The 24,883-nt window shown below is 42.4% G+C and overlaps 1 protein-coding gene across 3 annotated transcripts in view; it reads left to right on the forward strand.

Moving 5' to 3' along the window:
* The window catches only part of MAK (male germ cell associated kinase), a 76,672-nt gene extending 53,892 nt beyond the window's left edge, over window positions 1–22,780 (forward strand). Inside the window, exons 10-14 of one of the 3 annotated variants that reach the window (XM_030928747.1) lie at window positions 142–290; window positions 9,450–9,581; window positions 11,776–11,850; window positions 14,638–14,757; window positions 20,887–22,780. In XM_030928747.1, the coding sequence (XP_030784607.1) occupies window positions 142–290; window positions 9,450–9,581; window positions 11,776–11,850; window positions 14,638–14,757; window positions 20,887–21,041 (631 nt within the window). In that variant the 3' untranslated portion in view covers window positions 21,042–22,780. The remainder of the gene's footprint in view (window positions 1–141; window positions 291–9,449; window positions 9,582–11,775; window positions 11,851–14,637; window positions 14,758–20,886) is intronic. The other 2 variants (XM_030928748.1, XM_030928749.1) reach the window with 2 other exon arrangements.
* The last annotated feature ends 2,103 nt before the right edge of the window (window positions 22,781–24,883 follow it).

Here is a 24,883-nt window from a genome sequence, read left to right on the forward strand (position 1 = left end):
AGGGGAAGTTGTCATTTAGCCAAAAGACTGATGGAAACCATTTAAGAGAGGTCAGATTGACTGGCTTAGGAAGATGTGCAGAGGGTGGGCGAGATCCTCCTGCTGTTCGTGCTGTAATGCTACCTTTCATTGGCTTTCAAGGCTTCCAGAGCCAGTACCCTCAGGCGCCAACCACTCGACAGGCGAAAACAAGAGCTTACCTGCGGTTATTTCCCTAAAATCGGATTCCGAATTGTCAACTGCTCCAACCTCTAAACAGTACTACTTGAAACAATCAAGATATCTTCCAGGTAAGTGGAGCAAAGAAAATGTTTGCTGCTAACTAGAGTATAGCTAGGTCAGGTTCAAGTGTCTTGGACTCTGCGAAGAAAGGGCACCAGTGAAGTGAAAAACCTAATCACAGAGCTCTTTAGTCGTCCGTCTGTCACCAAGGACTTTTCTGGACCTCCTGTTTCTACCACTAGTAGAATTCTGCTCAAGAAATGCTTAGGAGCAAAAATCAAGATGATGAATATGCTTCCAGAAAACACGAACCCCCACCCCTCGCCAAAGCTATGCATTCAGTAAATCCTAAATTTTATTAAACTAATTCTGTGCCCCCATTATAACTTTTTATAAAATATAGAGGCCGGGCGCAGTGGCTCAAGCCTGTAATCCCAGCACTTTGGGAGGCCGAAGGCGGGCGGATCACAAGGTCAGGAGATCGAGACCATCCTGGCTAACACGGTGAAACCCCATATCTACTAAAAAGTACAAAAAACTAGCCGGGCAAGGTGGCGGGCACCTGTAGTCCCAGCTACTTGGGAGGCTGAGGCAGGAGAATGGCGTGAACTCGGGAGGTGGAGATTGCAGTGAGCTGAGATCCGGCGACTGCACTCCAGCTTGGGCGACAGAGCGAGACTCCGTCTCAAAATTAAATAAATAAATAAATAAACAAATAAATAAAATATAGATTTTCAAATGCTCTTTCCTAAATGATCTGGTGTACTTTTTTTTTTTTTTTTTAAACAGACTCTCGATCTGTCGTCCAGGCTGGAGTGCAGTGGTGGGACCTCAGCTCACTGCAACCTCTGTCTCCCAGGTTTAAGCAGTTCTCCTGCCTCAGCCTCCTGAGTAGCTGGGACTACAGGCATGTGCCACCATGCCTGGCTAATTTTTTGCATTTTTAGTAGAGATGGTGTTTCACCATGTTAACCAGATGGTCTTAATCTCCTGACCTTGTGATCCGCCCGGCTCAGCCTCCCAAAGTGCTGAGATTACAGGCGTGAGCCACCATGCCCAGCCAATCTGGTGTACATTTTTAAAAGATTCTGCCTGCTCAGAAGAGCATGCTGGGAACTCCAGAGAGACAAGGACACTGGTTAAGAGGCCACTGCTTATGTCCAGATGGGATGGGGTAATGTAAATGGCTGGTTCCAGAGTGGAAGTGGCAGAGGTACAAGTGAGCAGAATCTACACATTTTGGTAGTGGAACCAATAGGACTTGTGGGTAGATTGGTGGAAAGAATTAGTGGCAGCATCTGAGGTTTTGACTTGGGAACTGGGTGAACGGTGGTGACTTTAGCTGAGAAAGGGAAATTAGAAGAGGAGAGGAGTGTGGAGGTAGAGAATGGAGAGCTGAGTGCAGGATGCCTGTTAAACATCTTAGTTGATCCACCTAATGGGCGCTTGGGCATATGAATCTGGAGCTTGGGAGAAAGATCTGGACAGACAGTGGGGAGTTTATCATGTGCCTGCAAATAGCATTTTCTTCTCTAAATCCAAGTGAAAAGGAAATGTTTCAATTCAATTTAATCTAAAAGGGAATCCATTTTTAAATCATCCTGTATCTGCACAGATACATCTTTAATCCAGTCAGGGAGAAGATGATCTTTTTCTTTTGTGTTTTTGTGGGCATGGTCATTTATAACTTTCTAAACACATGAGTGGGCCACAGTGTTTATCTGAGGAAGATTTGCTTTTCACATCTAAGTCTCCTGAAGCAAGACACAGTCTCCATTTCCCAGAAGCTTGTTGGGAAGATGGGGCATGGCAAACAAGAGAAAAGGTTGAGACTGGATTGCCCGCAAAAGATGGATCCGTAACACACTTCCCTGTGTACCTTTTAGGCAAACATAGAAATTTCAGTTCTAAGAATCCAGCTGGGGCTGGGCACAGTGGCTCACACCTGTAATCCCAGCACTTTGGGAGGCCGAGGTGGGTGGATCACCTGAGTTCAGGAGTTTGAGACCAGACTGGCCAACATGGTGAAACCCCGTCTCTACTAAAAATACAAAAATTAGCCGGACATGGTGGTGGGCACCTGTAATCCCAGCTACTCGGGAGGCTGAGACAGGAGAATTGCTTGAACCCAGAAGGCTGGAGGTTGCAGTGAGCCGAGATGGTACCGCTGCACTCCAGCATGGGCAACAGAGCAAGACTCTGTCGTAAAAAAAAAAAAAAGAATTCAGTTGACACTCTCTTGCTGTTAGTAATTGGGGAAAGGAAAAAAAAAATGAAACCAAGCAGAGGGATTAGAAATGAATGGGATAGAAAATAGAAGGCATAGTGGGTGTATAGGTTTAGCCACAGGTGTTGAATAAGTTGATATAAACTTACAGGTGGTGTATCGAGGCTTTGGGACTGCAGTCCTGTGCTGATTTGTAAGGAGGAAGACACTCACGTATTTGGGAGGTTGAAGAAATTGGCATAAAGCCATCAAGGACAGAGCAAAAACTTTATAACCCTGGGTATTTGGAGATCTAAATAGGTTAAATACTGTGTGTGTGTGTGTGTGTGTGTGTGTGTGACAGAGTTTTGCTCTTGTCGTCCAGGCTGGAGTGCAGTGGTGCGATCTTAGCTCACTGCAACCTCCGCCTCCTGGGTTTAAGTGATTCTCCTGCCTCAGCCTCCCAAGTAGCTGGAATTACAGGTGCTCATGACCACGTCTGGCTAATTTTTATATTTTTTAGTGGAGACGGGGTTTCACCATGTTGGCCAGGCAGGTCTTGAACTCCTGACCTCAGGTGATCCACCCGCCTCGCTTCCAAAGTGCTGGGATCACAGGCGTGAGCCACAACACCCAGCCCTATGATATTTTTTGTCGTTGTTGATGTAAGCACGTCTTTAGGCTCTGTGGCACCAGAGTGAGACATGGTAAGTGGGCCTGAAAAAACCTGGGTGTTGTTTGTGTATGTCTGGATAGAGAAACAATGAAAAAATGTATACGTATCTTACTGGTCACATATGCCAAATTAATTTACAAGTATCTTATTAAAATAGTTAATGAGGCCAGGTGCAGTGGCTAATGCCTTTAATCCCAGCACTTTGGGAGGCTGAGGCAGGCAGATCACTTGAGATCAGGAGTTCGAGACCAGCCTGTCCAACATGGCAAAACCCCGTCTCTACTAAAAATACAAAAATTAGCCGGGCGTGGTGTCGGGTGCCTGTAATCCCAGCTACTGAGGAGGGTGAGGCAGGAGAATTACTTGAACCCGGGAGGCAGAGGTTGCAGTGAGCCGAGATTGCACCATTGCATTCCAGCCTGGGTGACAGAGTGAGACTCTGCCTCAAAAAAAAAAAAAAAAAAAAAAAACATCTACTTTTGACCTTAAAGTCTGTATTCTTTCTTCCTCATGAGGTCAAGTTTTCCTAACTATCGTTTCACCTACAGTTTGAAAACTGTTCTATTTGTGACATTATGCTTTGATTCTTGAAAGTGAGAGAAAATAAGTTATTCTAACATTTTTGTATAGGAAGTTGTCATATCATGACACTCACAGAATGAGAAATCTGCCCATATTTCCTGACGATCAGACTGTAAACATGGCAGGCCTCATTTTGGCTGCTTCATCTTAGATGGCTGTGAAGAGGAGCTTAGAAATGGAATGAGGCATTTCAGCAGTTCTCCACGCAGGTGTGCATGTAGAGGAGCAGGATCCCTTACAGAGGAAGAACTGGTAACACAGGAGGTGAAGGCGGATGAGTGAGGGACTGAAGACCTTAGAAATGTGGGAAAGGAGTTGGGATCAAGACCAGGGTTGAGGCACACTTTTGAAAGCAGCAGAAATCCTCTAAATCTAATCTTTAGATACCTGTGTGTAAATTTTGGTGTTGAAATCATGAGAGAGAAAAAAAGAAATTCTGAGAGAGTTTTAATCTGATTGCAAAAGCAGGGATGGAAGGAAATTTCCAAAACATAGGTACATAGGTTCATGGGAGATACTTCTCACTTTTTTTTTTTTTTTTTTTTAAATCAGTACATTTTGCTGAGTAAGGTGGCTCACGCCTGTAATCCCAGCACTTTGGGAGGCCAAGGCGGGTGGATCATGAGATCAAGAGATCGAGACCATCCTAGCCAACATGGTGAAACCCCATCTCTACTGAAAATACAAAAATTAGCTGGGCGTGGTGGTGCATGCCTGTAATCCCAGCTACTCAGGAGGCTGAGGCAGGAGAATTGCTTGAACCTGGGAGGCGGAGGTTGCAGTGAACTGAGATCACACCACTGCACTCCAGCCTGGCAACAGAGTAAGACTTCGTCTCAAAAACAAAACAAAACAAAAACAGTACATTTCACTGACTGAAATATCGCAAATCGGTATTTTCTTACTTATAGAAGTGAGTGGTAGGAAAGACTACTGCAAACTTTTGTCAAAGGATATTTATCCTTTAAGCCAAAGCACCCTGTTTTCTTAGTTCTGCTTCCTAATGTGGTTTTCAAAAATTTATTTCAGGGTATCTGAGACCTGTTTGATAATTTCCTTTTTAACTAGAAATCTAACAAAGTCTGCAAATTACTTGGGATCAGAAGTATGGCTATCATTGAGATTTAAAAAGTAAACTCAATTACAAAGAATTGTTTGGAATGTAAATTTGAGCCTTACTGTCACTTATTGGCATTCATTGTTTTGAAGATGACCCCTCTGGAGTTGGATGAAATTTAAAACTAGAATCAGGCTCAGTTCAGTCACTTGGACAGACATTTATTGAACACCTATTGTGAACCAGCAACTATGCAGAGGATAGAAACCCAAATAAGAAGCAATCTTTGGCTGAGTGCGGTGGCTCATGCCTGTAATCCCAGCATTTTGGGAGGCCAAAGCCGGTGGATCCCTTGAGGTCAGAAATTCGAGACCAGCCTGGCCAACATAATGAAACCCCATTTCTACTAAAAATACAAAAAAATTAGCCAGGCGTAGTGGCAGGTGCCTGTAATCCTAGCTACACAGGAGGCTGAGGCAGGAGAATCGCTTGAATCCGGAAGGCAGAGGTTGCAGTGAGCCACGATCGTGCCATTGCACTCCAGCCTGGGCAACAAGAGTGAAACTCTGTCTCAAAAAATAAAAAAATTTTAAAAAAGAAGCAATCCTTGACATTTATTTATGATCCATAGTTACTTTTGTAATTGAGTATCTTCAGGAATAAAAAATACTAATATCTTTTGGGGCCCCCTCTTTACCCTAAAGCCAAGTATAAGAGGTCTTATTAAGCATCAACTTTTAGGATTATGGGAGCTCTAGAAATGTACCATATAATTGCAGGGCAGCATGACATTATACTACAGGGATTGGCAGATCTGTGACACTGGCCTTCAGGGAAAGAGACGCAAGAGTCATAGTTATTGACCTGCTACTACTAACCAGCTGTGTACTTGGAGCAAGATTCTGTTTTCTGTAACTTACAATGGGACTGCACCATCTGTCAGCTCACTCTGTAAGCCTTAGGTACTTTAATTATCACAAGGTAGTTGCAAATACAGTACGCAATGGAAATGCTAATCTCTCAGCGGTGCCCTCTGGTCTCACCCCCTGCTCCTAGAGCCAGGACTCTGGGCATGAATTGATGCCACCACTGCTGGCCAGAAGAGCAGCTCACTCCATTGCACTTCTTTTTATGTTTTGTTTTTTTGAGACGAAGTGTTGCTCTGTTGCCCAGGCTGGAGTGCAGTGGTACCATCTCGGCTCACTGCAACCTCCGCCTTCTGTGTTCAGTTGATTCTCCTGCCTCAGACTCCCAAGTAGCTGGGACTGCAGGCGCATGCCACCACGCCCAGCTAATTTTCGTGTTTTTAGTAGAGATGGGGTTTCACCATGTTGGCCAGGATGATCATGAACTCCTGACCTCAAGTGATCCAGCCACTTCAGCCTCTCAAAGGCTGAGATTACGGGTGTGAGCCACTGCACTTGGCCTCCACAGCACTTTTGAAACTGATCTGTGGATCCTTCTCTCTTCCTGTTCATTATTTACCATCTTTCCTCCCACCCTGTTTATTCAATGTCCTGTGTCATTTCTACATTTAGCCTCTGCTACAGCATTTTCACTTTCTCAACACAGCACACAAAATCCTATGTGACCTGCCCCTCCTTCCCTCTCCAGCCTCATTTTATACCACCCCGTGTTCTTGCTGTACCCTTACTGGCCATCTCTGAGTTCTTTCCCATCTCAGGTCCTCTGCCCAAACTGTTGCCTCTTCAAGGATCACACCTCCCCACCCCTTAAAACACATTTATGCCTAGTGTTCCGTTATTGGAACGCTAAGCATGTGGGAGTTACATCCTACTGCTCAAGGTCATTGCCAAGGCCTGATTGCAAAATTTCAAAAAATTGCGACCTCAGGCATAAATGGGGGTTAACCATGATTCATATTTCAGCTTAAAGTTGCTTATTTAAAGAAAGACTGGCTGAGTTGCTTCTGTTATTTGCCCCCTCCACCCCAGATTCTTCTAAATATTATGCACACTGCTCATTATGTATTTACTTAGTTATAACTAAAACTGTCTCCCTTCTCATTAGATTCTAAGAGCCAAAGAGTAGAAACTGGTCTATTTTGTTTACCACTTTTTCTCCAGTGCCACACACTGCCTGACACTGGTAGGTGCTCAGTAAATATTTGCTAACTGACTTTTTTATGTCCTTTGAGGCAAGGGATTATCATCATATAACGATATCTATCATTATAATATCAAATTATATTAATTTATGCTTCTTCCTAAGGGCATTTGGTGTATAGGAGGTACCCAGTGGAAATTTATAAACAAATAACAAAATTCTAGGACAGGATATATCTATTTCCAACAAAATTGGAATATTTATCTTAAATAGACCTTGAGGCCAGGCATGGTGTCTCACACCTGTAATCCCAGCACTTTGGGAGGCTGAGGCGGGCAGATCAACTGAGGTTGGGAGTTGGAGACTAGCCTGACCAACATGGAGAAACCCTGTCTCTATTGAAAATACAAAGTTAGCCGGGTGTGATGGCACATACCTGTAATCCCAGCTACTCGGGAGGCTGAGGCAAGAGAATCACTTGAACCTGGGAGGTGGAGGTTTTGGTGAGCTGAGATCGTGCCATTGCACTCCAACCTGGGCAACAAGAGCAAAAGTCTGTCTAAAAAAAAAAAAAAAAAAACAGACCTTGAATTAAACTAATTATCTTCAATAATTTACTTACCTTCCTTTTACTTTAAAATACTTACTTTAAAAAAAAAAGCCAATTTAGGAATATTGCCAAGGCCAACTGGATTAACAACATTATTTAAATATTCAGAACTCATTCTTCTCATTCTTTGTTGAACTATAGTTATGAGAACTGTGTTCACACCGATTTTTAATGTTTTACCCCCTACCTTGCACTTCCTTTCTGGGTCCTCGCGAGTAGCTGGGATTACAGGCAGGCACCACGACACCCAGCTAATTTTTTTGTATTCTTTTAAGTAGAGGCAGGGTCTTGCCATGCTGACCAGACTGCTCTCAAACTCCTGACCTCAGGTGATCCACCTGCCTCGGCCTCCCAAAGTGCTGGGATCACAGGCGTGGGCCACCATGCCCAGCCTAAAGATGTTTTTAATATGAGTAATTGCCACCAAGTGCATCTTTATGGTCAGGTAGTTGCCTTTTTTTGTCTTTTTTTTTTTTTTTTGAGATGGAGTCTCGCTCTGTTGCCCAGGCTAGCGTGCAGTAGCACGATCTCAGCTCACCACAACCTCTGCCTCCCGGGTTCAAGCAATTCTCCTGCCTCATGCCCAGCTAATTGTTGTATTTTTAGTAGAGACAGTGTTTCACTATGTTGGCCAAGCTGGTCTCAAACTCCTGACCTCGTGAGCCACCCGCCTCAGCCTCCTAAAGTGCTGGGATTACAGGCATGAGCCACTGCGCCCAGACAGTAGTTGCCTATTATAGTTTGAGTCGTAGTTTTATTAGGGAAGTTAAATCCTTTAAAGAAAGGGAATTACTTGCCCGATGAAGTGTTTCCTTAGAGAACTGATAATGGGTAACTTTTGAGGCTCAGTATTTCTGGTTTCAAAATAAGGACATTATTACATATCTCATAAATATGAAACCTTTCTAAGGAATTCAGCTTGCAAAAAGCAAAAGCGCAACTGACTGGAGACAGTTTTGACTTCCTAAATCGATGGAGTCCCCAGTGATTATTTCAGCACTAGATAAAGAAAACTCTCCGTGAATGACCTAAAGGCATAGAATGGGCAAGTTCACTCTAATTTAATTATCAGTGAAAAGCAAACAAGCTCAAGAAGTTTTCAAGTCTCTTAGGAACAGGTTGAAACAACTCCCTTTGACCACTAGTATCACAGCCCAAGGCTGAATGGACATTTCACAGATTTCAGAAAATCATAAGTAATTAAAACTGTCCTTTTTCCAAGTACATTTGCAATGCCTTCTTTCTGGTGCACAGGGCATAAACTTTCCATTTTACTGTGTCTCACATACAAATAAGTGCTACAGGCGGAGCTTCCTATCTCCGAACTTCAAAGGTTTTCCTGAGTTCTTAGTCATGTGTCTGTTTTCCCTGCTACACCAAGGGTCAGGCCAAGAATATACGCTCAAAACAAGTGACATGAAAATGTCATGTTGGGTCGGGTGTGGTGGCTAACACCTGTAATCTCAGCACTTTGGGAGGCCAAGGTGAACGGATCACTTGAGGCCAGGAGTTTGAGACCAGCCTGGCCAACATGGTGAAATCCCCTCTCTACTAAAAATACAAAAATTAGCCAAGCATGCTGTTAGGCGCTTGTAATCCCAGCTACTCGGGAGGCTGAGACACAAGAATCACTTGAACCCGGGAGGTGGAGGCTGCAGTGAGCCGAGATCACACCACGGCACCTCCAGCCTGGGAGACAGAGAGAGACCCTGTCTCAAAAAAACAAAAAAAAAGTCGTGTTGTTGAAGAAAAATTTTTGTGACACCTCATTTTTTACAAGACCCTTAGCAAGAACATCAAATGTTATTATATTATAGAAAATATCTTCTGCCTATAAAGTATACTGTCAGCATCCCAGAGGGTTGTGCTAAGGACTTCATCAGAAAGCAAGTATCTGCTACAGTTTCACCTACATTTATTTCCATTCTCCTGTCCAAGGTATCTCTAGTCTTTGTTTGAATGTATTACACGTTTCCTTTAAGTTTATGATCCGCTCTAACCTGCGAAGCGGCTGCTTTGTTCTTCTCAGGTGTGAATCCCAAGAACGTGTCCTTGATGGCCAGTGGAAAGGAAATAAGCCCCCACACTTGGAGCAACCAGTTATTCCCCAAGTCACTGGGACCCGTCGGGGCAGAAGTCGCTTTCAAAAGGAGCAGTGCAGGTAACGCACGAATACAAAATGTACATGTACGTGGTTTTCCTTTATAGATGTCTACTTTTAAGTATACTGCAGTGCTCTTCCAACCAAGATATGTGTGCACTGGGGAGACACACAAAGGTTTTCCGCTACACTCTGCCTAGGGGGAGCCCTGCTCTGCTGGAGCAGTCATGGAGTTGTAACACTGCCTCTTCAGTAAAACTGTTTTCAGCTGGATGAGCGTGGTGGTTCACACCTGTAATCCCAGAACTTTGGGAGGCGGAGGTGGGCAGGTCCCTTGAGCTTAGGAGTTCGAGATGAACCTGGCCAACATGGTGGAACTGTGCCTCTATATTAAAAAGTACAATAATAAAAAAAAAAGGTTTTTCCATTAATTCTTGAGTATAGCTAGTTTTAAGGATATTCTCAACCTCCATCTGAGTCTTTCCTGAAATGGATCTGCCCTAGCAGGGAGTCTCTATTCTGAAAAGAAGACTTCTCACTGGCTACCATGGTGCATTTTCTTTTTCCTCAAAATGTAAAAATATCTGGGGTGCCAATGAAACGGAAATTCTGGTATGTTGATGTCACTGTTGAGAGAGTCAGTAACTTTGATTTGATGACTGAGGAACAGATCCTTTTTAAAGTCACAGAGTCTTAACAGTTCTCCCTGCTTGAGTTCTTAGCTGACAGGTAATTTTAAATGTTTTTTTAATTTTTTTTATGAGATCAATATATGAATTTTGATCTGTAACTTTGAAGAGTGTTTGAAGAATAGAGGGGCAAAGCTATCACAAAACCCCTTTTGTTCCCAACTATCTATTTGTATTAGCGAGATTTCTTAGTGCTTCTGTCTCCAGAAAGGAATAAGAAAGAAGAGAGAAAATGGCCCTGATGCTGTGATTCCAGCAATAAATACTCATTTGTTGATACATGAACTAGTTGAAAATAGCCTCACCTTTCTCATTAAGAGATGCGTTTGCAAAAAACTGAATTTTCATGTTTAGTAATCAAAATATATCATATTCAACTTTTTTGATTAATTATATACAATGAATCACTGTAATTATAACTAACTTTGTATAGTATGTTAATATCCTTATGGTTACAAGAAATTTTTTTAAAATGTAATTTATACATATTTTAGAGTGGCCAATTTTAAGACTTTTAAGCCTAAGATTACATTTGGATAAAATTTGGAAGCTGAGGTATAAATAAAAATATAATTTGAAGGGAAAAAGGAATTAATGTGAAATGTCCAAGTGTCAAAAAGGAACTTGTTCATGTATTTTTATGTCAATATTGGAGGGCGTAAAATCACTAATAGTTTTGGCCAGGCGCAATGGCCCACTCCTGTAATCCCAGCACTTTGGGAGGCGGAGGTGGGCGAATCACAAGATCAGGAGTTCGAGACCAGCCTGACCAACATGGTAAAACCCCGTCTCTACTAAAAATACAAAAAAAAAAAAAATTAGCCAGGCATGGTGGCATGCGCCTATAAACCCGGCTGCTCAGGAGGCTGAGGCAGGAGAATCTCTTGAACCCGGGAAGTGGAGGTTGCAGTGAGCCGAGATCACGCCACTGCACTCCAGCCTGGGCGACAGAGCGAGATTCTGTCTCAAAACAAAATCACTAATAGTTTTATTTTTAAAATGCCTATAGTTACAATGTCAGAAATAACATCCTTTGCAACCGTTAAACTTATGATTAAAAATTTTAAATATCAACTTAAAAGTGTGTGAAGAGGTACAGTTTGTTTTTAAGGTAGGTGATATTGGATCAAAAACTTTGACAATTACCATTATAATAAGTGAGTAGTTTAGTGAGATATTCTGATGTGACATCAATACTCAATACATCTGAACTTTTTATAAGTTTTCCAGATTGTTTAAAAACTCAGCTTATCCATTTAATGTTGCTGAGGTGTCATACACTGCAGCACTGTAATTTACTTATTTTTTCTGCAGATAATTAAAAATAATATTCACTGAACCAACCAATTACACAAATTCAATTAAAGGGCAGTAGAACAACTTTGAGTCTCAGGGCAATATACAGTTGGCATCAAATAAATGCTGTGATGACACATGGGGACATTTTTGCATTTTTAAGGGTTCTTTCTGGGTCTTTTCATTAATCTTCTAATCCATTTTTTCTCTGCTTTTCCTAAAACTTTCTCCTTACTATTATTCTTTCTTTCCATCTGTCTTCTCTTTAGAAGAAAGCATAATTAAACCAATCGAAAAACTATCATGCAATGAAACTTTTCCTGAAAAATTAGAGGACCTACAAGGTAATTTCTGGGTGTCAGATGAATGCAATTTGTTCTTTGAATCTCTTGTCTAATTCTCTCTCAACATGTGCCCCTCATCCTGACATAAAAGACCAAGATGATCTGCTTTTAGAAGTCAAATCAGGACTAGGACAAAGAAAAGCATTCTGTCTCATCAAGAATATCTTCCTTCAGTAATTGAGATTTTAAGATGAATATGCTCTCAAAAAGTTATATGCTGGTCTTCTTAAATTAATTATGGAACTTTATAGAAGAAATCAAGCAAATAATTCTAATGAAAAGAATCAAAAGAGTATTTTCTAATTTTGTGATCTATATTCCTGGAATTTTTTTTTCAAAGTTCTGAAACTCATTTATTAAGCATGAACAACCACTTTTTAAAAAAGGTTAGGCTGGGTGCGGTGGTTCACACCTGTAATCCCAGCACTTCAGGAGGCCGAGCCGGGCAGATCATGAGATCAAGAGATCGAGACTATCCTGGCCAACACGGTGAAACCCCGTCTCTACTAAAAATACAAAAATTAGCTGGGTGTGGTTGCGTGCGCCTGTAATCCTAGCTACTCGGGAGGCTGAGGCAGGAGAATCGCTTGAACCCGGGAGGCGGAGGTTGCAGTGAGTCGAGATTGCGCCACTGCACTCCAGCCTGGCAACAGAGCAAGACTCCATCTCAAATAAATAAATAAATAAATTTTTTTTTTTAAAAAAAAAGGTTAACTGGGTTAATAAAGACGGTGGATTTCCTAGGGGTTCAGTGTCACTGGTTTCAACAGTGCTAACCACTGGCTCCAATCTGAAAATTCACAGCATACAAGGTACTTCAAATAATAAGCCAAAATAATTCAAGAAGACCTAATTTTCTGGTCATTTTTTTCCCCTAACAACTTCTTTCTCCAATAAGAAGCATCATATAAGTGTTCAATGCATGAATCCTAGAGTCTGACGTATCCCCATTTCGTCACTCACCAGCTTTTGTGGTTTGGGACAAGTAGTTTAAGCCAGCTTTCCCGTCCATAAAATGGACGAAATTTCCTTAGGTATTCTTATATAACCCTACCTGGAATTTTGTCAGATGCTATGCATTTAATAAGTGTTTGCTCTGCTGATGAGGATGAGAGCAAGAGACATGACTGAAGCTGCTAGTGAATACAATCACTGCTTTGAATTTCCTTCCTCAAATTTTTCTCAAGTAAAAGGTTAAAGTAGGCAGCAGCTGAACTTATGCAAAATGCAGTAGGGTTAAACATGTATAGACTGAGAGCATGTGCTTACCGTATACAATCCTTTAGGGGCTGATAACATAATATTGCACTTTAACATTTGTTGCTTCACGAGCAGACATCTGTTGAAGCCTGACATGCCATGAGAGACCTCAGGGACACAAGAGCCCAGTGTTGAGACGTGTGAACAGATAACACCATGGAGAAAACACTCTGTTTACTCAACAGTGCTTTGAAACCACGAGGGTGATCAGAGCCCCGTTTCGCCTTCTAGAGATAAACCTGTCTCCTTGCAGAGCTAGCTCCACCTGTCACTTCTGGTTGTCGTTTGTCTTCAGTCAGCTTCCTGCCGGTGCAGCAGCTCCGCTAGATCTTGACATCCCAGTGGCCAGATCCCATGGGCAGTGCTGGTCCCATCCGAGTCCTCTGCCTCATCTCCCATTCCTTTTTCCACACTCAGTGTGTATTCTCTTGGATTTCCATACCCTGTTCCTCCTACCACCCCCCTCTCTACCTGTTCTCTTGCTCCATGGGGTCCTTTTCTCTCCTGTCCCTTAATGCTGATGTTCCTTGCGGGGTCTACTCCAGGTCTCTGCGCATTCGCAGTCCCTCTGAGCTGGCTCCTCCAAGCCCACAACTCGGTAACCACCACACCCTGATCATTACCAGTCTCCATGCCTGCCCACTTGCCCTCTGCCTGCCACAATTTGAATGTCCTCTGGGTACCATGTCTTTCCCCCCATCCTCATTCTCCTCCTATGTTGCTATCCATGGACAATGCACCCAGTTACCTGAGGTACAAACTTAGTTTATATTCCCCTCTTTCCCTGCCACCTCCACCCCATGAACCTGCTTTGTTCCCTTCTTCTTCACCCTCTGCCACTGTTGTGGTTCAGACCCTCATCCTCTCTCATTTCAGCTATTAGCAGTGACTTCCTGACTGGTCTCCAGACTCTAGATTTTTCCTCATCAATACATCCCCATGCTACCGCCACACTGAGCATGCACCAAGTGATGATGATGATGGTGACCATAATGATGGCAATGATGCTAGCTGACATTTAATGAGTACAGATTCTATGCCACGTGCTCTGAAGAGTCTCATCAATCCCTACAACAACCCTACGAGAATAGGTCCACTTACAACCATTTTACAGAACGAAGACAGACACAGAGAGCACTTCGGAGATGGGGGCTTCGCAGTCGGAAACAGCCCCATACTAAGAAGTGGGGTCGTGAGAAAGCCTGTCATGTTCAGGGTGAACTGAACACCCCTGGGCCTTGAGTTCAGACTCCAGCTCAGTCTCTTACTAACTGTGAGAAGTTAGGCAAGTTACTCAACGTCGGAGAGCCACACGATATGGATAATAATGTGGATAATGGATAATGTGATCTCAGAGGGCTGTTGTATGGATGGAATAAGAATATCTGTAACAAGCACAGTATAGTGGCTAGAACATAGTAGATGCTGAAAAGTAGTATTTAGAGGTAATGGGGGAGTATTCAATGTTATTCTACTGTGCCTAAAATATTCACCTTCTGACTGTGAAACTTTATGATATGTCACTAGGAAATCTTGGAAGCTATGCTACTTACAATCAGTCAGGATATATTCCTTCCTTTCTCAAAAAAGAAGTGCAGTCAGCTGGCCAGAGGATCCACTTAGCACCTCTCAATGCAACGGCTTCAGGTAAGAACAACTTCAGATACAGTTTTCTAGATTCCTGAGCAGAAAGGAGCATTTTCCTTTTTAAGTTTATGCAGTCACTTTTCCCAGCAAAGACTTTTAGTCAGCCTCACCTCATTAATGCATTTCTTTTTGTTTTTACCAAAATGTCCTATTTTTCTTCCAAAAATGTGCATTTGAGGGTCTAATAATTATAAGAAGAGCTACCTCTAATTAAGTGGTGACTCTCTGCCAGGCACAGTGTAAAGGGCTTACTGGGATTATATCATTTAATCCTCATGATAACCTGATGATGTAGCTAGATCTCTTCTTTACAGATGACGAAATGTAGGTGAAGTAACTTACTTGAGGTCACACAGCTAGTGGAGCTGGGATAGAAACTCAACTTAATCCACTTCCAAAGAGTGTGCCGTGCTGCACAGTGAGATGTGAGAAAATGCCTTTTCCAGAGCCCTCTGCCCAGGACCTGGCACAGGGTGAAAGCTTAATAAATGCTGACACTCTATTTGTGAATGAGTCAACATGAGGTGTGTCTCTACAGTTCCATCTTAGGGCGTAGAAATGAGTGGTGGCAGGACTTTCACACCTGCCTTTTGCTTTGCAATAGTATTCGGCGGGGAAGGGTTTATCTCTCCACCCTCCAGCGATATGCCTAACTGAGGTAAGCCTGCTCCCCAGTGGCGTGGCATGTGACAGCCACATGTGGGGGTACACACTTGAAATGGAGGGTGATGATTCTGTACTTAAGCCAGTCAGATTTGACCATGAATGGCCTCTGAATCATTTTAATCTGAAATAGATATCCTTAGTGAGGCACCAAAAATAAACATTGAGGCAAATTATTAGAACTTTGATAAGATACCTAATTGTAGTTTAATTTATTTATTTTAACTCTTTTTTATAGAGAAAAAGCCTTGCTCTATCACCCAGGCTGGAGTGCAGTGATGCAATTATGGTTCACTGCAGCCTCGAATTCCTGGGCTCAAGTGATCCTCCTGCCTCGGCCTTCTGAGTAGATGGGAATACAGGTGCACACCACCACGCCCAGCTAATTCAAAAATTTTTTTTTGTAGGAACAGGGTCTTGCTATGTTGCCAAGCTGATCTTTTTTTTTTTTTTTTTTTTTTGAGACGGAGTCTCGCTCTGTCGCCCGAGCTGGAGTGCAGTGGCCAGATCTCAGCTCACTGCAAGCTCCGCCTCCCGGGTTTACGCCATTCTCCTGCCTCAGCCTCCCGAGTAGCTGGGACTACAGGCGCCCGCCACCTCGCCCGGCTAGTTTTTTGTATTTTTAGTAGAGACGGGGTTTCACCGTGTTAGCCAGGATGGTCTTGATCTCCTGACCTCGTGATCCGCCCATCTCGGCCTCCCAAAGTGCCGGGATTACAGGCTTGAGCCACCGCGCCTGGCCGCCAAGCTGATCTTGACTCCTGGGCTCAAGCAATCCTCCCACCTTGGCCTCCCCAAACTCTGGGATTACAGGGATGAGCAACTATGCCTGGCCTGTAGTTTAATTTAAAAGTTGACTCTGAAAGTATGCTCACAGCCTATCCTAACCACTATCTTATATTAAAACCCTTGATTAGATATGCCAGTCTTTAAAGTTCACAGTATTGAAGCTAAAAATGTATAAAGCCTGGACTTCTTTAATTTTTTATTTCTTGCCACAACAGAACTGCTTAAGTAGTACTGCAGTTACCTTATCTGTGAAAAGAATTGCTTCATTATCTTTCCGTTGAAACAAAATAAGTAAACATTTTATATACAGCAGTGATATTTATAAAGCCTCAAATATTTAAGCAAGCTTTATGAGTCATTCATTTAGAAATATAAAATTTTATTATTATTATTTTTTTTAGATGGAGTCTTGCTCTGTTGCCTAGGCTGGAGTGCAGTGGTGTAATCTCAGCTCACTGCAACCTCCACCTCCCGGGTTCAAACAATTCTCCTGCCTCAACCTCCCCAGTAGCTGGGATTACAGGCATGCACCACCATGCCCAGCTAATATTTTTGGATTTTTAGTAGAGACGCAGTTTCACCGTGTTGGTCAGGCTGGTCTCGAACTCCTGACCTCAAATGATCCACCTGCCTTGGCCTCCCAAAGTGCTGGGATTACAGGTGTGAACCACTGTACCCAGCCACATTTTATATTTTTAATATAAAAGCAGAAAATCATAATGTGTCAAATTATTTTGTTACCTGGGTATCTACTCTTACAAATCAAGAGTGGGTCTTTTAAAAATATTTTTGTAAGATATTGAAGGCCTTTATATATTAATTATTCTATCCAATTAGCATGCATATTCCTGTTTTCATTTTTTTAAGTAAATGCTTTTTCTTAACTTTTCATTTCTTTACTTTGCTTATCAGAATTTTCTCCAGATGGTGATTGGAGGAAAGGTAAAAAATGAAGTAAATATTAATCACTCTCAAGTGGTCAATGCAAATCCTTAGAAAAACACTGTTCTGTAAGAGATGTGTCTTCCTGTCATCCCAGTTGGGTGACAGTTTCCCACAAGAAAATAACACCAGGTCATTACCATATTTACTCAACTATTTCCCCCTTCTTCATAGTCTCGTCTTTGCTCTTCTTTCTCCCCTTCAAGTTTTTTTGTTTTGTTTTGTTTTTTGTTTTTGTTTTTTTGTTTTTATTGAGACGGAGTCTTGCTCTGTCACCAGGCTGGAGTGCAGTGGCGCAATCTCAGCTTCCTACTGCAACCACCACCTGGGTTCAAGCAATTCTTCTGCCTCAGCCTCCCTAGTAGCTGGGACTACAGGTGCGCACCACGACGCCCAGCTAATTTATGTATTTTTAGTAGAGGTGGGGCAGGACTGATCACAATCTCTTGACCTCGTGATCTGCCTGCCTCGACCTCTCAAAGTGCTGGGATTACAGGCGTGAGCCACCGCACCCGGCCTCTACCCTTAAATTTTGAGACGGAAAATCAATGTCTTCCTCCCCATGTGATCTCTCCTTCAAACTTCCTAATACTTCCTTACTCCTTGCCTTGAAACTAACAACAAGGACTTGGAGGAGTGACTTCTGTTCTACACAGCACCCTTTAGGATCACTTTAGAAGTGCGGGATCCTGTGTTAAGCACTCTGTGTACATTAACTCATTAATTCTCCCATGGCTCTATTCCAGCAGGTACTATTATGATCTGCATCTTACACAAGTTTTATATCTTGCTAACAGTTACATCATAGTGGCATCAACGAAATCCATTAACTAAAGGCAAACTTCTTTCGTTTAGCACAGATTTTCTACAAGAAGTTAAATGTCCTTGATAGGACAGATGCAGTTTTTAAACGCAGAGCAAGCATTACAAGGCTCGCTATCCCGCTCTTGCGGGGCGTTGAGGTGTGGGGTGGTCCCACTAAGGCACAAAAGCATTTCTTGCCCTGCCACGAGATCTGGGCTCCTCTCAGCTGTTGGGTTATTCACCAAAGGTACTTGAGTCCTAAAATTCTAGTATATCTAGGAAAGGAACCCTAAATCTCAACTCTACCCCCGTCTTAGCACAATGATTCCCTCTTGAAAAAGTTTTACAAAACACTGTCCTGAACACAATTTCATTTAAAACCATTTAGGACTTGACTTAGGTGATGTCATGACCTGGAAAAAGGCTTCTCTTTTTGTTACTCCCCAAAGCTCTCAATTCTTGCCCTCAGAGCCTCACTCATTAGCTTAATGCCATGCTCCCTTTTCCCTCTCTGAATAAGCTGGGCTTACTGCCTCTCTCCCGCTCTCTACTCCCCTCCTACGCTGTCTCTTCTACTCCTACTTTGACCTATGACCCACATGGGTGAGCTCACTAATTTAGCAGACAGAGGCTCGTTTCTCTTCCAATGGCTATAACTAAAGGGCTCTTCCTAGAAAACATGGTGCCCTAACTGGCCTTTGTAGACACATTGTCCCTGACTTTGTTAGATAGCTTTTTAGTGGCTTTGACTTTGAGAATTTTAGCCTAGTAAAAGACTGGAATAAAAGGACCTGTCAAACCATGGAGTGGGAAGCTGTTGGCCTCCCTGCCTCCACCAAACGACACCACAGTCAGGCTGCCATCTTACCCAGGATGTCCCCACTTAATATCTTGTTCACCCGTGCTGAAGTTAGTAGCTTGTCAGGACCACGTGCTCACAGAATTCCCTCCTACCTCCCAGTTTTACAGAAAATTTAAGAAAAACTGCCAACCATGCCAGTAAATATGGGATAGCTAGGGCTGGGGATACAAAATGGTCAGATTCATTTCAGTATTAACACTTAGAGTTTAATCTAAGAATGGCAGCTACTACACAGTGTGAAGAGATATTTAAACCCCAGATGCAAAAAGCAAACACCCCTCCTCAGATACAATCCCTGTGACACCTTAGCTCTCAATTCGAGGTGAGGAAAGCATGAAGGAAGGACTGAAGAAGGCATCAAAATTCTCTGTAAAATGATCTCCTGCTTTGTCCTTTGAAATGTTGAAGCAGTTTTAGCTCATAAATTGTTCAGATAACAAATGTTCAAGAAATTTTAAATTTTTCACAAATTTTTAAACAGTCAGATATATGAATGAAACAACCTTGTAATTAAAAGTTTAGGATCCGGCCGGGCGCGGTGGCTCACACCTGTAATCCCAGCACTTTGGGAGGCCGAGGCGGGCAGATCACGAGTTCGGGAGATCGAGACCATCCTGGCTAACACGGTGAAACCCCATCTCTACTAAAAAAATACAAAAAATTAGCCGGGCATGGTGGCGGGTGCCTGTAGTCCCAGCTACTCCTGGAGGCTGAGGCAGGAGAATGGTATGAACCCAGGAGGTGGAGCTTGCAGTGAGCCGAGATTGCGCCACTGCACTCCAGCCTGGGCGACAGAGCAAGACTCCGTCTCAAAAAAAAAAAAAGAAAAAAAAAGTTTAGGATCCTACCATTTCAGGGAGTTGTGTTCCCACCCATGATTTTCCCAATGAGAAATGAAGTATCGGCTGGGTGCGATGGCTCACACCTGTAATCCCAGCACTTTGGGAGGCTGAGGTGCGTGGATCATTGGCAAGGCTGAGGTGGGTGGATCACCTTAGGTCAGGAGTTCCAGACCAGCCTGGCCAACATGGAAAAACTCCATCTCTACTAAAAATACAAAAACTAGCGGGGCGTGGTGGTGCGCCCCTGTAATCCCAGCTGCTCAGAAGGCTGAGGCAGGAGAATCGCTTGAACCCAGGAGGTGGAGGTTGCAGCAAGCTGAGATCGCTCCATTGCACTCCAGCCTGCGCAACAAGGGCGAAACTCTGCCTCATTAAAAAACAAAACAAAACAAACAAACAAAAAAAACACACAAAAAACTTCACTATAAAACCCACATTTTAATTTTTAAAAAGAAATCTATTATAGGACCCCATGTGTGTTTCTCCATGAAGCCACAGTTTTATAGATTCACAATTCCAAATACATTTTTCTGTAGTGATACCGTGTGAATATTATTTAGATGTAACCACAGTGTGACATTACAAAGTCACTAACACTGTGGGTGTTGCCCATTGAATTTGAGCCAATAATTTTTCTTGGTCTTCTTCCCTGGCATTGCCTATCTAAAAATAAAATATTGAAAATAGCAGCGTCAGCACTATAAACCAGGAATGTTGGCTCTTCAGCTACTGAAAATTCTTTTTTTTTCTTTTTTGAGACGGAGTTTCACTCTTGTCGCCCAGGCTGGTGTGCAACGATACGATCTTGGCTCACTGCAACCTCTGCCTCCCGGGTTCAAGTGATTCTCCCGCCTCAGCCTCCTGAGTAGCTGGGATTAGTCACCCGCCACCACGCTCAGCTGACTTTTTTGTATTTTTAGTAGAGACGGGGTTTCACCATGTTGGCCGGGCTGGTCTCGAACTCCTGACCTCAGGTGATCCACTCGCCTCAGCCTCCCAAAATGCTAGGATTACACGTGTGAACCACTGTGCCCGGCCAGCTATTGGAAATTCTAATTGATGTCAACATAATAGTACACTACAATTTTTGGTTTTAACATTTAAAAAGCCTCTGAGTTAATCTTTTAAACATAAATTCAATTTTCCCCATCAAATGAGAGGATGAATTTCTTTGAGTTTGATAAGCAAATGAGTAAAACCCTATTTTCCGAATCTGATTTCTTTCAGAATATACCTGGAACACAAAAACTGGTCGGGGGCAGTTTTCAGGACGTACTTACAATCCTACAGCAAAAAACCTAAATATTGTGAACCGTGCACAGCCCATTCCCTCAGTGCACGGGAGGACAGACTGGGTGGCCAAGTACGGAGGCCACCGGTAGGAGTCTGTGGTGTGAAACCCCACAGCATTGCTCCGTAGAGTACGTGCAAGTTCCTTGACCCTGGGAAATGTCTACAGATGTCTATTTCTACTGAGTTCTGGAAGAAATGTGCAAAAGTGGGTACTTGGAAGAGCAAAAATCATCCCCTATTTTATTTATTTCCAAGAAATGCATTTTCTTAGAATCATTGCCCACAGTGTTGATATATGGGTAGGATGTTACAAAGTATTGAATAAACTATTTGCCAAAGTATGAAGTATTTGATCTACAATTTAATAAATAGTAAATCCAATAAGAACTCTTAAAAAACAAAAACAAAAAACAAAAAAAAAATTTCCAGAAAATGTTTAGAGTGTTTTAGTTTTCATTTGTTGTATGTACCCAAATGGTTTAGTAGTTCTTCACTTTGCTGTGATTGGCTCAAGAGGTTTGTCTTTTGTTTCTGCACAGCAGTTGGGCCAACCTCTGCTGGCTGTCAGCTGTGGTTCTTATTTGGCTAAGGCTCTGTGCTGCCATTTTGTCAATGACAGAAAGATTGCAATAATTTGTTTTTCTTCTTTGAAGCTATGGGAGCGATGGTAAGTTCAATCTTGAGCAGGATGTCTTTTTTTTTTTTTTTTTTTTTTTTATGAGGCGATGTTTCACTCTTGTCCAAGCTAGAGTGCAGTAGCACCATCTTGGCCTACTACAACCTCTACCTCCTGGGTTCAAGTGATTTTCCTGCCTCAGCCTCCCGAGTAGCTGGGATTAGAGGCGTGCACCACCACGCCCAGCTAATTTTTGTAGTATTAGGAGAGACAGGGTTTCACCATGTTGGTCAGGTTCAGGCTTGTCTCAAACGAGTCAGGTGATCCACCTGCCTCGGCCTCCCAAAGTGTGGGGATTACAGGTGTGAGCCACAGTGCTCAGCTTTTTTTTTTTTTTTTTAAGAAATAAATGTATCTTTAACATAGAGAGTATCAAAGTTATGCCACCTGGTTTTAGTAGACCGCCTGTATTTTGATCCTGACAGTACAGCTTCTATGAATTCAAGGTGACTGTCAAACCCGATGGCTTGATGACTTCGATATTAACCAAGTCAAGGTTCTCTTGGTTTGACATCATTAATAAAGTTTTGGAAACTGTGTTTGATGCTGGTTCATTGGACTCTTCAAACTGCTTTGTTTCTGTGTCCCTACCAGACAAAAAGATGAAGCGTGCCAGCTGGTTCCCCCAAGCCAACTCATGCTGCTGACCACTGACTCAGCTCTGACGTTCACATTCCTCTAAAGCAAGTGCGTTCAGCTGCTGGGGCAGTGATATCACATAGTACACATATTATTGTCTTAGTTTATTTCCAAACTGGTATTTTAAATAGACACTTTGAACTTTGGGCTACTTTGTTTAAACTTGCCCCTTTCTGGGCTGGACCTTAGTACTGTAAATTCTTTTTAAAGAATAATAATGTTATCAACTGAGATTTTTATGTATTTTGTGACTTTTGTAACAACTGCTATTGTAATAGGTGTCATCTTGTGGGCATTATCCAAGGCATATTATAAAATAATAATAATGATATTTTTGTATAGAAGATTCAACTGTTCAGATGTAAAATGCTGAAAACTGTTAAAATCTAAAGAGTAATTTATCCTAGGGGTAATGGTTATATGTATTTGTACAGTTTAATGTCTCAAAGCTGTGCAGTCTTTTGTGTTACTGGGAAACTTTTAAACTCTGAATAGACATTAAAATAAATATGGTTAACTAGTGTGTTTTCAGTATGTTTTTAAACCTTATATCCTGAATTCTATTTGTTGTTGTTTTAATTAGTAGTGTTTAAAAAGAGCAGTTTTAGGGCTGGGCAAAGTGGCTCACACCTGTAATCCCAGAACTTTGGGAGGCCTAGGCGGGTGGATCACTTGAGGTCAAGAGTTCAAGACCAGCCTGGCCAAGATGGCGAAACCCCGTCTCTACTAAAAATACACAAAAATTAGCTGGGCACGGTGGTGGGCACCTGTAATCCCAGCTACTTGGGCGGCTAAGGTAGGAGAATTGCTTGAATCTGGGAGGCAGAGGTTGCAGTGCACTGAGATCGTGCCACTACACTCCAGCCTGGGCGACAGAGTGAGACTCCGTCTCAAAAAAAAAAAAAAGCCATTTTATATTTATGAAAGTATTGATCAGAAAGTAGAGTTCCCATATGCCCCTTCATCTCCCCCTCCCTGATTTTCCCTGTTATCAACATCTTGCATTCATGTAGATAATTCATTACAACTGATAAGCCAGTATTGATACATTGTTATTAAAGTCCATAGTTTATAATAGGGTTCACTCTTGTGTTGTACTCTATGGGTTTTGACAAAACGTATAAGGACATGTATCTACCAGTATAGTATAAGAATCGTTTTACTCCCTCAAAATCCTGTCATCTCCCTATTCATCCTTCCCTATCTTGCCCTGAACCTCTGGCCACCGTTGACCTTGTTACTGTCTCCACAGTTTTTCTTTTTCCAGAATTACCTGGGGTCAGAAGTTCGAGACCAGCCTGGCCAACATGACGAAACCCGATCTCTGCTAATAATACAAAAACATTAGCTGGCCGTGGTGGCGCACGCCTGTAATCCCAGCTACTTGGGAGGCTGAGACAGGAGAACTGCTTGAACCCAGGAAGTGGAGGTTGCAGTGAGCCAAGATTGTGCCATTGTACTCCAGCCTGGGCAACAAGAGTGAAACTCGATCTCCAAAAATAAAAAAATAAAATAAATAAATAAAATATAAAAGAAACTGCCAAACTGTCCTCCAAAGTATCTGCACCATTTTGTATTTCCTGCAGCAACGAATGAGAGCTCCTGTTGCTCCACATCCACACCAGTGTTTGGTGGCATCAGTGTTTTGGATTTTGGTCATTCTAATAGATGTGTAGTGGCATCTCATTGCTATTATGCTTTGCACACTCTAATGACATGATGTTGAGCACCTTTTCATATGCATTGCCATCTGTCTATCTTCTTGGGTGAGGTATCTGTTCAGATCCTTTGTCTACCTTTAAATTGGGTTATTTTCTGACTACTGAGTTTTAAGAGTTTGTCTATTTTGGAAAACATTCCTTTATCGGATATGTCTTTGGCAAATATTTTATCCCAATCTATGGCTTGTCTTGTCTTTCTCTTGACAATGTCTTTCAAAGAGCAGGAGTTTTTAAATTTAATGCAGCCTAACTTAATTTTTTCTTGCATAAATTGTGCTTATCATGTCATATCTAAAAAGGTATCACCAAACCCAAGGTCATTTATGATTTTATCCTGTTATTTTCTATGAGGCTTTAAAAAAAAAAACAAACAAAAACGTTTTTTATTGATGGGGGTCTCACTCTGTTGTCCAGGTTGGAGTGCAGTGGCACAATCATAGCTCACTGGGCTCAAGCTTTCTCCCCTCCTCAGCCTTCCAAGTAGCTGGGACTGCAGGCGTGTACCACCACAACCAGCTAATAGGAGTTTTATAATTTGCATTTTAAATTTAGATCTGTGATCCATATTTAGTTAATTTTTGTGAAAGATGTAAGTTCTGTATCTTGAGGTTTTTTTCATGTTAATGTCCTGTCATTCCAGCAGTTGCTTTTTTGTTTTTTTTTTGAGACAGAGTCTCACTCTGACACCCAGGCTGGAGTGCAGTGGCATGATCTCGGCTCAGTGCAGCCTCCACCTCCCAGGTTCAAGCGATTCTCCTGCCCCAGCCTCCTGAGTAGCTGGGATTACAGGTGCCCACCACCATGCCTGGCTAATTTTTGTATTTTTGGTAGAGATGGGGTTTCACCATATTGACCAGTCTGGTCTAGAACTCCTGACCTCAAGTGATCCACCCAC

The sequence above is a fragment of the Rhinopithecus roxellana genome, chromosome 4 (assembly GCF_007565055.1).
Source record: "Rhinopithecus roxellana isolate Shanxi Qingling chromosome 4, ASM756505v1, whole genome shotgun sequence".
Classification (NCBI taxonomy): Eukaryota; Metazoa; Chordata; class Mammalia; order Primates; family Cercopithecidae; genus Rhinopithecus; species Rhinopithecus roxellana.